At 36.8% G+C, this 12,523-nt stretch overlaps 1 protein-coding gene across 5 annotated transcripts in view; it reads left to right on the top strand.

Annotated features, from left to right (window-relative positions):
• SLC13A1 (solute carrier family 13 member 1) overlaps nucleotides 1-12,523 on the top strand; it is an 85,075-nt gene that overhangs the window by 50,260 nt on the left and 22,292 nt on the right. For all 5 annotated transcript variants that reach the window (XM_070423817.1, XM_070423816.1, XM_070423814.1 and 2 more), the window contains one exon: nucleotides 8,637-8,788. In XM_070423817.1, coding sequence (XP_070279918.1) covers nucleotides 8,637-8,788 — 152 coding nt within the window. The remainder of the gene's footprint in view (nucleotides 1-8,636; nucleotides 8,789-12,523) is intronic.

Here is a 12,523-nt window from a genome sequence, read left to right as displayed (position 1 = left end):
CATAGGACTCCACACATGGACTAATGGACCTTAATTAGCTTGGATGCTGAACTATGCCCGGCTGCAACATGGGACAGAAGGTCTGGACACTGGCCTGCTTTTGGCTGTCCTGGAACCCCAGCTGCACCTTTTCTAGGACTGGCTTAAGGGGCATGAGACAAAGAAGCTTCACCGGCAACACACATTGGGCCCCCTCCCTTTGCTCCTTGCTGCAGGGAGTCCCTCTATCTCTCAATAAACTTTGCTTCCGTTTACCATCTTGGTCCGTTGACTAATTCTTTGATTTGGGGAGACAACAAACTCATACCCGATCACAGCACTTTGCTTTTAAGGGCACATACCCATGTTGCAGATTCAATCCCAGGTCAGGGGGCAAACAGGAAAGAACAGATTGATGTTTCTCTCTCACATCAAAGTTTTTTTCTCTCTCTCTCTCCCTTCCTTACTCTCTCTAAAATCAATAATAATAATAATAATAATAAATACCCCACATATCCTCGGGTCAAGATTAAAAAGCAAAATTTTAAAAGGAGAGGAAGACAAAAATAAAGTGTAAAATAAATATATAAAAGTAATATAATAAAATATAAATGGTAAATTTAGTAGGAGAAAATAGAAAGAAACAAGAAAAATAATGGGAATATCAGAAAAAGAATAAAACCAAGAAGATTGCATCAAACATTCAAGAAAATTTTCATAATAAAGAGTATGCTTTTCTTGACTACAGGAACCATTGGGTGCTACCATAGGAGATAAAACAGACCCACATAGGAAAGGACATTGAGATTTCAGAATACTGTGGGAGAAGAGACTCTAAAAGTTTCCAGAAAGGGGAAAAACATATTCCTTAAAAAGGGCAAAAAAGTAAATGGCTGAAGACTTCTCTATAGCAACACTGGAAACTCAGTGACAAGAGGGGAAAAAATGCTTCAAAATTCAGAGTAACATTTATTTCCAATCTAGAAATCAATATCCATGAAACTATCAGTGAAGTGAGAGGATAAACAAACATCTAGATAGCTCTTTTTAGGTCTAGAGGAAAAAAGTGATTAGATTTAGAGCAGGCAGAAGGCTCTGGAAGACATGTCTTCAAGGCAATGAAATTAGTAGACTACTTGATGTGAAACATTCTATCATTTGAATGTTCTGAGAGACAATCACCTAAATCCAGAGATTTAGTGACATGTACTTAGAAAACTAATCAATTAAGCATGTGGGGGAAGTGCAAAACAGGAAAAGTAATAGGTATCCTGGTACTATGCTGATAATAGATCTCTAGACAATATTCTGAACATTGAACTCTGCTCAAAGCAAAGTAACAATCTAGCCATAATGGGAGAATGATGGAGACATGAAAAGTATGAGCGTGTTCAGTGGAGGAGGATGTGAAAGGAAGCTCAATTCACATCTAACATAGTGGAAATTTAGTTGTAATGCCTACAATTTCAAAATTAAGAGGTAGTATTATATAAATATTATTAAGGTAAGTGCAAGTAAATATCTAAAAAGAGCTAGACTATTTTAAAGTTGCTGTCTTTGGCAAGGAGGAAATCATTAGCAGGAACTAATATTTGTGCAACTAGCCCTACATAATTACTTAAATTTAAATAGAAACCCTAATGTTTTCATACCACACTTATCCAAATGAATTATTTTATACAGCACTGTGGAGTCCAGGGGCAAAGTCCATGCTGATTCATGTATGTGTGTTTAGCACCTGAGGTTGGAAATGTGGAACATGCTCCTAGAATCTGTAGTCACTGCCACCAGGTGGCTATAGTGAGTTATATCTGGACCTGCAGCGTTTCTGTTCTGAAATGTCTTTTGAGCATCATCCCAGTAGCAATGTCAGAGGATTCTGAATTTGGTCATGTCCCAGACAATTTTTTTGAGTCACTTAGGAGAATTTTTGGAACTCATATGAAGTCTTAGATGTGTTTGTGTGAAATACGAATGTATGACACAATTGGGATTGAATAAAAACACAACAGGTTACAATTGCTGGGGTGAAAGCAATGTGAAATGAATTCAATGTGAAGTTTTAGATGTAGGTTTAAAAACTCACCTATGTAAAAGTGTTCTGGGAGGCAGGATGATAGAAGGGAAACCATCAAGAGGGAACTCATGCATGGATTCAGGTTTCAATCTGCTATATGACCAGCTGTCAAAATTGAGATTCATTCTGAAAAATTAGGTCCAAGTACCAAATAATCTCTAAACATCTCTCTGCTCCAATAGTCTATGATTCTTTTATATATTAAAAGACCTTTCTTACAATTGTGGGACATACAAAAAGTATCAAGGTAGCAGCTATCTTCATAATTCCATTGTTAAAATTTTAACATATTTCATTTCAGTCTTATTTCTAGTCACATATATGTATGTGGATATATATTTTATACAGCACTTGTCATGCTAAGTGCCATTAAAACATATATATATATATATATATATAATGTTTATTGATTTTTAGAGAGAGAAGGGGGAGAGAGAGATGTTTTTATTGATTTTTAGAGAGAGAAGAAGGGGAGAGAGAGAGAGAGAGAGAAACAGTGATGTGAGAGAAACATTGATTGGCTGCCTCATCACACATATTGCAACTGGGGATTGAAGCGGAAACCCAGTTATGTGCCCTGACTGGAAATCTAACCCACAACCTTTTTCTGGAAAGGGCGATGCTCCAACCAACTGCGCCACCTAACCAGGACTACTTTATTTTTACAAATTACATTGTTCTGTATATTTAATTTCATTATGAAACATACAAAGCAAGCACATACCCATTTACAATATATCCATGGAATGTCCTTTGGTTACCAGCACAGGATACTGTCTTTATACCTTTAGCCTCACTCCTCTAGAGGTTTTGCTTCCCCTTCCTACTTTACTTTGGAATATTTTTTTCTCTTCCAAAATCCAATGAGAAAACATCACACACACACACACACACACACACACACACACACTTACATACACAATTCCTTTTCCACTTATAGAGAAATGTAGTCATTATTTTGTTGTGCTGATATCTGAAAACACACGCCCCCAGTGTCAAGGTCTTACTTTCTATCCCAAAAGACTCATTTCAGTTCCCTCTTAGCCTACGGTCAAACCCTTGGTCTCAAATTGAAACTACTGCCCAGTGGAGTCAAAGACTAATCCTCTCTCATTTTTTTTTTTTGTAGTTTTTATACCTACGGTTGGCTCAATTAGTGGCTTGTCTCTGGCTTTTTAAGAGCTGTTTTTCTGCCCATTGACCTCTACTACTGTCCTTGTGGTCCTCAATCTTTACCTCTTATTACGGTATCATCTCTTCAACTGCTCAGCCCAACAATCACCTGCCCTAAGCAAAAATAACAATAGAGTTGACTGTGTGGGCCTCATGTTTACTGGGTGACAGAAGTGGTGCACCCCATTCCACCTCCCAAACACCTCCACTTACTTAACCATGTATTATGACATTAATGTTACAATTTACTGCAGAATTTGAATTTACCTTGAGATCTTAATACTAGTTTCTAGATTGTGATATTTGCATATATATCACCTTATGTGCATTAACTTATTTGTAAAAGATCTTTATATAAGAAAAAAGTGTGGAAAATCCATAAGATTTATTTTTAGTTTTGTATCTTCCATTTTAATCATTGTTTTATATATATATACATATATATATGCCCATATTTGCCATTAAGCTATTATATAAAATTAATATATATATAGTATTTTTGAAAGTTTTGATGTGACAATGAGAAATTATATACACATCACATCTTTAAGTTTCTTTCTTATTATCAACTTAATAATATCCAAATTATACATCACTTTCTGATTTGTGTTTGAAGTCTTTCCTAGAGTAAAATAATATTTAAAACCTATTTTCACTTTGTTTCACTCATAAGAATTTATAAACTTGTTTTTCTATTTTATTAATTTACCATTTAGCTTTGACATTTTCAATGGAAACTTTTATCATAGGGAATACAAATAATTTCCATGTAGGAAATATAAGCAAAGGAGACATTTCTAAATTAACTTCTTTGGGGTAAAGAGTAAAGACCCCTGGGGGCTAACCTTTAAATTAATTAGAAATTGAAAGGCAAATTACAACTCAATGCACCTGACCTTGTCATGCTAAGTGCCATTTCCATATCCATTATGGCTTTTTGTGAGTAGGAACTTTTTCTGATCGTGATTTCTCAAAAAGATCTCTCAGTTGCAATTTTACATTCAGCTATGGGACAGGGCGATCCTTCTCTTTGTATGTCTTAAATACATCTAGATTTTTTTAGAAGGTTGCAGTGTATAGAATAGATCTGAAATAGGCCAGAGTTGATGCAAGGAGGCCCATATGGAGACTATTACAGTAACCCAAATTAGAGATGATGTCAACTTAGACCAACCCAATAATGGGGATGGAAAAAACTGAACAGAGTCCAGAAATATTTAAGTAGATAAAACTGAGATGACGTGGTGGTATAAGGAAGAGAATGGTTTCAAGGAGGACAAACAATCTAGAATGGTAGCTGAGCTCTACATGGTTTCACAATCTAAGTCTGACATTCCAAGCTCTGTGACCTTGGGCAAGCCAGCTCTCTGGGTATCATGTCTTCATGTGTTGAGTGGGATAATAATAGTGCTAACTTCAGTGTATTGTAAGAATAACATGAATTAAACTATTTATTTGATTTTAACTTAAAATAATATTTATTATATACTAAGCACACTATCAAAGTTTGCAATTATGGTTATAGTGATGCTAGTTCTTCTGCTATTATCATACATAGCAAAAGAACTAGGTTTGAGGAAGGAAATAATGAGTTTGGTTTTGAACATTTTTGGGGATTGGAGTTTTATTTAAGACATTCAAATTATGTTGAACAGACAATTGGATATTTAGGTCTACAAGGAGAAATCTGGGCTAAAGACAGGGTTTTAGTGGTCTAGAATATGTATATCCATTAAAACAGTGAAAATATTTGAGATTTCCTAAGGAGAAATATTACTGTGAGAAGGGACAAGTACCCATGACAGAGTTTCAAGAAATTCCTGTTTTGAGGAAGGGTAAAGGAAAATAAACTGACAAGAGAGACAGAGGAACAGGCAGAGATGTAGAAGAAAAACCACAAGGCTGAGATATCATGGAAGCCCAAAGAAGAGTTTTCAGCAGAAAGGAGTGATTAAATCTTTTAGGTGATGCTAAAAGGTCTATGAGATTGTGACAGAAAAGTATCTATTGTGTTTTATAACATGGAGGCTATTGATAATCATAGCAAATACATTTTTGGTGGTTGAGGAGATAAAAACTAGATTGGAGTGGTTAAAGAAATGGAGTCATTGAAGTACATAATTCTTTTGAGTAGTCTGGCTGTGAAAATGGAGGTGAGTTAAGGTAGTAGTCTAATTAAGAGGATCAAGATACTTTTTTTTTCTTTAGTAAAGATGACTTGAAAATGATTAAATGTTGGTGAGAAAATTCCAGTAAAGCAATCTGTATATGGTTTTTCAGAAGGCCTGAGGGATTGGGGTCCAGAAATAAGAAGTTGGAGGGGAGACATTTACTCTATGCTGCATATAGAAAAGGAGGAGAAGGCAGTGTAGATGCAAGTTGGTTACTGCATTTGACAGTGAGACATCTTTCTCCTGGCTTCTTTTTTCCTGTAGAACAGGAGGCAAAGTTACCTGTGAAGAGTGAGGGGGCATTAAGAAGAAAGTAGAAAGAAAATAGGGAAGGTTTTTAATCTTCTTGTGAAGACAGGTAGAGAAATTGGGTCAGAGAAACACAGTGGGACAGAGAGGCAGCAGGACACTGCAGTGGAAGTTTGTGACTGTGAGTGTAGGGAACCCAGTTTCCTCTGTTACGTGCATCATTTCACCAACAGTACTTGACTACTCAGGGGCAGACATGACTCAGAAAAAGTAAATGGTTGGGATCATTCAAAGCTGAAATTTTACTACATAACTACCATACAAAGAGAGACAAGAAAGTTTAGGATTTTGTTAGGAAAGTTATTGATAGTGGTGATGATATATACTTATCCCCAATCTCATCGAATTGTATACATTAAATATGTACAGTTTTTTACATGTCAATCATACTTCAATTAAATTTCTTAAAAAGCCTAAAAATGTCATTTTATTGGTTTACCATGCAATCTAAGCTGGATAGGAAAGGAAGCAGACAAATCTACTGGGAATAAGTAGTTGCTTCAATGACCTAGATATGCCAATAGAGTTGAAGGAGAGGAGGGATAGGTGTAATTCAACAGCAAAGTTGGAAGAAGAAGCTGTGGTAAAGGAGCAGACTTCTTTGTTAATAAAGTAGTAAAATGACACTCTTTTTATCCCCAATGAACTCTAATATCAAGCACATTCTATAAGTATTCCCATATTCCACTTACAAAGGACTTGCAAAGTAAATGACCAAAAATTAGTTTTAGACTCTTAAACTTAGTGCTGAAAATGAGAAAAGGCAGAGAGAGAGTCTACCTTTGGAATATTTTCCCAAACAGCTCTAATCTCTAGGTTTGGATTAGAGAGGGAAGGAAAGGGCCTCCCACTTACCTCAAGGTGGTGAGATAGAGAAACCACAACTCGGAGAATTTGAGAATCTCTTCTCTAGACCTAGAAGAGATCGATGGACTAGTAATTGACATACGCTTAAAAAAATTGAAAGTGAAAGGCTATGGCTGAATTTCCTTACCTAATATAGTTTCAGCTTCACTATTATTGTCAACAGGGCAGAGGTACCCATTTCCCATGGACCAAATATCAGGAACATATGGGAGAAGTGGTATTTGGGTTCACTTGAAAAGCAACTTTCCTCAAGAGAGCTTCTATACAGGGCAACTTGACCTCAGCATGAAGAGATGTGTGTGGACCATCACATGCAGAAACCACAAGAGTGTCATAAGCAACCAAGTGGAAACGATGCATTAACTACAGAGGAGGAGCATGACTCTAACGTTATTATTTGAGTGATAGAAATTTCTTAAGAATCCATAAAAGTACTCATCAGATAAAGGAGTCATTTTGACCATCCATCAAGCCAAAAAAGTTCTAACATCATATCTTAATAATATCCATCAAATAAGACCTCTTCTAAACCTTACTACTCCTTTCCTGATCCTGTCCATCCTCTGCCACTCCAAATATGAAGGATTTAAAAGCTGACACTAGCAAGTTGTGGAAGGAATTGGAGCTAGAAGAGAAAAATAAAGCCAAACCCACAAACTTCCTTCCAACTATGGGCTTTTAAGTAGGCCAGATACAAGGGAGAAGGTCTAATTTTAAAGTTTTACTATTAAATGGAGGACTGCTCATGCCAACTACTCAAATGAGGTTGCCTTTCTAAATCTTTCTTTAAAATATATTTTTATTGATTTCAGAGAGGAAGGGAGAGGGATAGAGAGCTAGAAACATCAATGATGAGAGAGAATCATTGATCTGCTGCCTTCCACATGCCCCTACTGGGGATTGAGTCTGCAACCCGGTGTTTGCCCTGACCAAGAATCAAACTGTGACCTCCTGGTTCATAGGTCAATGCTCAGCCACTGAGCCACACCAGCCTGGAATGAGTGTGCTTTTTTTACTAAATGTGATTGAAAGACTTTATTAAACAAAGTGACTGGAAAATTTATAGATTCTGCCCCAGATTTCATCCCAGGGACAGCAAAAATCAGACCAACACAAGTGTATTTGTATTGGGCATAGGTGAGAAAAGAAATGAAGTTGCTTTTGTCTTTCACCCTAGGAAGTCCTATTCTTAAACAAAACGCATTAGAAACAGAGATTTCCAAGATGGAGTCATTTGAGGATGTGCTGTTGTCCAAGGTGGAACTGTAGGAGGGAGTGACCGAGGTAGAGCAGAGTTGAAGGTCTCTGGAAATGAGATTTAAAAAAATAATCTGCAAGGCCAGGATCTTTGAAGGGTTATTCATGAACATTTTATAGTTATCCAGCCATCAAGGTAGGGAAACACTGCAAAAAGAGGTTGAAGAACTTACTGCCATGTCCTACCAGTTCAGCAGAAAAAATAGCAGAAAATTTGGGAGTGATGGTGAGAAGGGAAGAAAGAAGGAAAGGGTTGGTTTAGGAATAAGAAAGCATGAGCAAAGGAATAAAACTATATTTGTAAAATATTTCAGTGGTTTCTGGTTAAATATTTTTATTGTTACTTCAACTGACAGAAAGATAAATGCTGTACTATCAGGCTGTCGTAACAAAATACCATCAACTGGTGGCTTAAACAACATGAATTTATGTCTCATCATTCTGAAAATAGATATCTAAGGTCAGGGTGCAGCAGGATCCTTGTCTGGTGAGGGCTTTCTTCGTGGGTTTCAGATGGCCACCTTCTCTGTGTTCTCACATGGCGGAGAGAGATTAAGCTCTCTCTTATCTCCTCTTATAACAGCACTAATCCTATCATACCAGGGCCCCACCATTATGATCTTATCTAACCCTGATTACCTCCCAAAAGTCGCATCTCCAAATAGCATCACAGTGTGGGGTAAGGCTTCAACATGAGAAATTTGGAGCAGGGGGACACAAACATTCAGTCCATAACAAAGCTATTACTGCTCGTCATGGCTACCAGTAGAGCTGTTCTCATAGCACATTTTCTTGTTGGACAGAATGCAGTCACAGGAATCGAATATCCAACAAAGAAGAACCACATGATGTGTAAGCTTATGTGTTTGTGCATCACTTACTCTTCTACCATTGGTGGACTGACAACGATCACCGGTACCTCCACCAACTTGATTTTTGCCGAGCATTTCAATTCGTAAGTAATATTATTGGATTGGTGATTTAATCAATGGAAAGCACACAACTAACCTAATTTAGAGACTGTAGGGACAGAGGTGCTATATTGGGTTAACCCTTCTACTGAGAGTTAAATATGTAAGACATAGTAAATTAACAGGTGCCTACAGATTCCCCAAGGCAGCTCAGAAAAGATAACTCCTGACTGACCATTCTAATCAAATAGGGAAAATATTTTAAATTACAAACAATACTGCAAATGTTAGAGGAAACAATACAGGGTTACTTGCATGGGACTGTATATAAAGTGTTTGGGAACTGACATGTGAAATTAAATGATGAATGCCAGATAGAGTTACAATACTAATTACTGGAGGTATGGCTTTGAATTTAAATAACTTTGAAGGATTAAGTAATTGCAAGAAATAACAGTAATAAAGTAATCTAGGAACAGATATATGACCCTAAATAAAAGTTTGGCATTGTATTATCATTCCATTGCAGAAAATGAGGAATCTGAGGATATGTCAGAACACTTGGGTTAAATATTCCACAATATTAAGTCACTTTGTGAATTTGAACAATAAAAAAGCACATTACTCTCCAAGATTTAATTTTTCATATCTAAACTAGGCAAAGTTCACATGATTACTGTGAGAATTAAATGAGGTAACTATGTAAAAATACTTGGCACTGTGTAAGAGCTATTGAAACAGTTGTTTGAAACTCCATGCTTTTATGTGAGAGGTCAGATTGATTCTACACCCAAGATATATTTTCAAGTACTAATAGGCCAAATTATAGCCTGAGTTCCAGAAAGGTGGGCTGCACTGTGATGCCCTGAAACAGGATTTAGGCCATTATTACAGAAAAATTAAGGTTCAGAGGCAGGAAAGCTACACTTTAAGAAGCAGATTCACAGACTGAAATTTCTAAAAGTATTTTCAAAATGTGGCACATGCATCGCTTTTCCAAGAAATCCAAGACTCAAAAAATATCACTCTGTACTGGGAAGAATGAGAACTTGAATACAAAGAAAACTGGTATAGCCGTTTAGGGACCATACAGACCTCCATATGTAGTTATTGTTTCTATGAGTATACATTCATCATGTATAGTATACTCAACAAGAGTATACATCACTATAGAGAACATTTTGATATTTGCCATAGGGGACCAGGGGAGGGAGGAGAGATTGGTAAAGAAGTTGAAGGGATTAAGAAGTACAAATTGGCAGTTACAAAATTGTCACGGGGATGTAAAGTACAGTATAGAGAATATAGTCAATAATGTTATAATAACTATGTATAGTGTCAGATGGGTACTAGATTTACCAGGTGGATCACTCCATAAGGTATATAAATTGCTAATCACTCACTGGGTTGTACACCTGAAACTAATACAACATGGTATATCAACTGTAATTGAAAAATAAGTAATTATTTTTTAAAAGTCAAGAGTAAAAACGTTAGTCTTGGAAAAGAAGGACCTAGCCTCCAGAGTAATAATGCCATGGAAGAAGAGAAAACATGCAGACAGAAATTTCAAACCATGTAGACATCCCCCTCATTTCACACGAGGAAGCTGAGACTCAGAGCATTTAAGTGATGATCTAGTCAGTGAGGAATGGGGGCTGGAGGTAGGTGGCCCGAGTCCCAGCCCCTTTTCCACTCTGCAGTCTCATTGCCTCACCTACTGTAAGTGGGTGGGGCATGTTGGCAAAATTCTAATTCAATAGACCCAGAGACATAGAACATGAACAGACTGTTGAACCTCTAAGGGAAGGCAGGGGAGGTTGGTTGGGAAGAGATCGACCAATAAACTTGTATGCATATATGCATAACCCGTGGATACAGACAAGGGGTTGGAGAGGGCCTGGTGGGGTGGGGGAGGACGGGAGAGGCCTTAGAAGAGGTTAGTGGGGGGAAAGGAGGACCTATGTAATACTTTAAACAATAAAGATTAACAGAAAAACGTTTCTAATTCAAAATGTTCTCTTCCTGATTCTTATTCATTGCTACACTGATATATCCTTCCAGTTATCACCCAATGTCTTCCATTGCTAACACTATTGTTAATAAATACCACCCTATAATTAGCCATTTCTTCCTACTCTGGTTGTTGGAAGACCCACCAGTTCTGCCAAGTTCTTTCTCTACTTGTGTGGATGCTATCTTTTTTTAAAAAAATATATTTTATTGATTTTTTACAGAGAGGAAGGGAGAGAGATAGAGAGTTAGAAACATCGATGAGAGAGAAACATCGATCAGCTGCCTCCTGCACATCTCCCACTGGAGATGTGCCCACAACCAAGGTACATGCCCTTGACCGGAATTGAACCTGGGACCTTTCAGTCCGCAGGCTGCCGCTCTATCCACTGAGCCAAACCGGTTTCGGCTATGGATGCTATGATATTTGAAACTCTGTTCAGTTCCTCCTCTATTGCCATTCCTATCTTCTCTTATCATAAATGATATTCACATTTCTGTAAACTTGTCTTCTTTACACATGCACAACCCCCACCCCTGATGATTACAAGTTTGTAAAATTTTCATTCTTATCCTTCTTTTAGCCCACAAGGGGCACAGGTAAGTGATTAATAAACATTAGTTAAGATGAACTGTACCAAGGCATAAATAAAGTGCTGACTGCTCCTGTGAATCATCCAAATAACTAAATATTTTTTGATATTTAAATAAATTTATTAAAGGGAATCTTATTAGGCACAATTACTGTTTTCACAAGAAAGAGTAGCTTTGACGCATCAATATTATTTAACAAATACAGCAGCTATTAGTTAAATACAAAAAAACTCCACAAATATATCAGATTAAAAACTGGAACATTAGCACAAGTCAATTTCAATAGCTTGCTGATTATCAAAGTACATTATTCAGTTCATGAGGGTCAGCTATGAAATGTATGGGTGTACAAAGCAGCTTGGAAGGAATTTGTATTATCAATTATTTGTACAGTCGCTGTTACTAATTATGTGTTAAATAATAACTATCATAGGTTTACAGACCAACAAATGATAAAAGAAATGAGTTTATAGGTGCCCCAAATTCAAAGCCCACATCTCTAATCTCTCTTCTTAACTAACTACAGAGGGAAAGGTAAATCAGTAGTTTAAATCAGTAGTTAAAACCTAGCAGTAGTTACCTTCAAAAATACCATGACTTTCCCCTGCAGAAATGAGTAATACATATTTCTCAGAAAGAATTTCTCTTTCCAATACTATAGAAGAAATTTGGATATTACAGAGTTTGGACTCAGAGTTTGGTTCAGATTTCAATCTTGCCATATATTAGCTTAATTTCTGTGAACATCAGGTTTTTCAATGGTGAAATGGGGGCAAAACTCTAATTTAGAATTATTGTGAGGATTAAAAATGCAAATGTGGCTCTTAGCAAAGGGCTTGGCACACAGGAAGCTGTCAATCATCCTAGTGTTGTTGCTGCTGCTGCTACTTTTGTTGTTGCTGTTAGAAATCTAAGCCTGGCTCATAAACAGCACGTAGTTAATATTTGAAAAGACACCTCTGGAAGTACACAAATACAAAACTGAAAAGTGGCTTTGACTCAGAAATAATCAAAACAGTCACCAATCAAAAAGACTATGATCAGTGTGGACACTAGCTCATAGTGATCTTAATGGCCCAAATCTGTTTCAAGGCTGTAAATTTCCATAGTCACATTCATTCTTTTGAGACAGTTTGTGTGGGTGTCATTAGAATTATTCATCATTTCGTAGT

This window comes from Myotis yumanensis, unplaced genomic scaffold (assembly GCF_028538775.1).
Source record: "Myotis yumanensis isolate MYYU_CA2020_CCGP unplaced genomic scaffold, mMyoYum1.0.hap1 SCAF_9, whole genome shotgun sequence".
Taxonomy (NCBI): Eukaryota; Metazoa; Chordata; class Mammalia; order Chiroptera; family Vespertilionidae; genus Myotis; species Myotis yumanensis.
The sequence above is the reverse complement of the archived record's forward strand: the minus strand, read 5'-3'. Positions and strand labels throughout refer to the sequence as shown.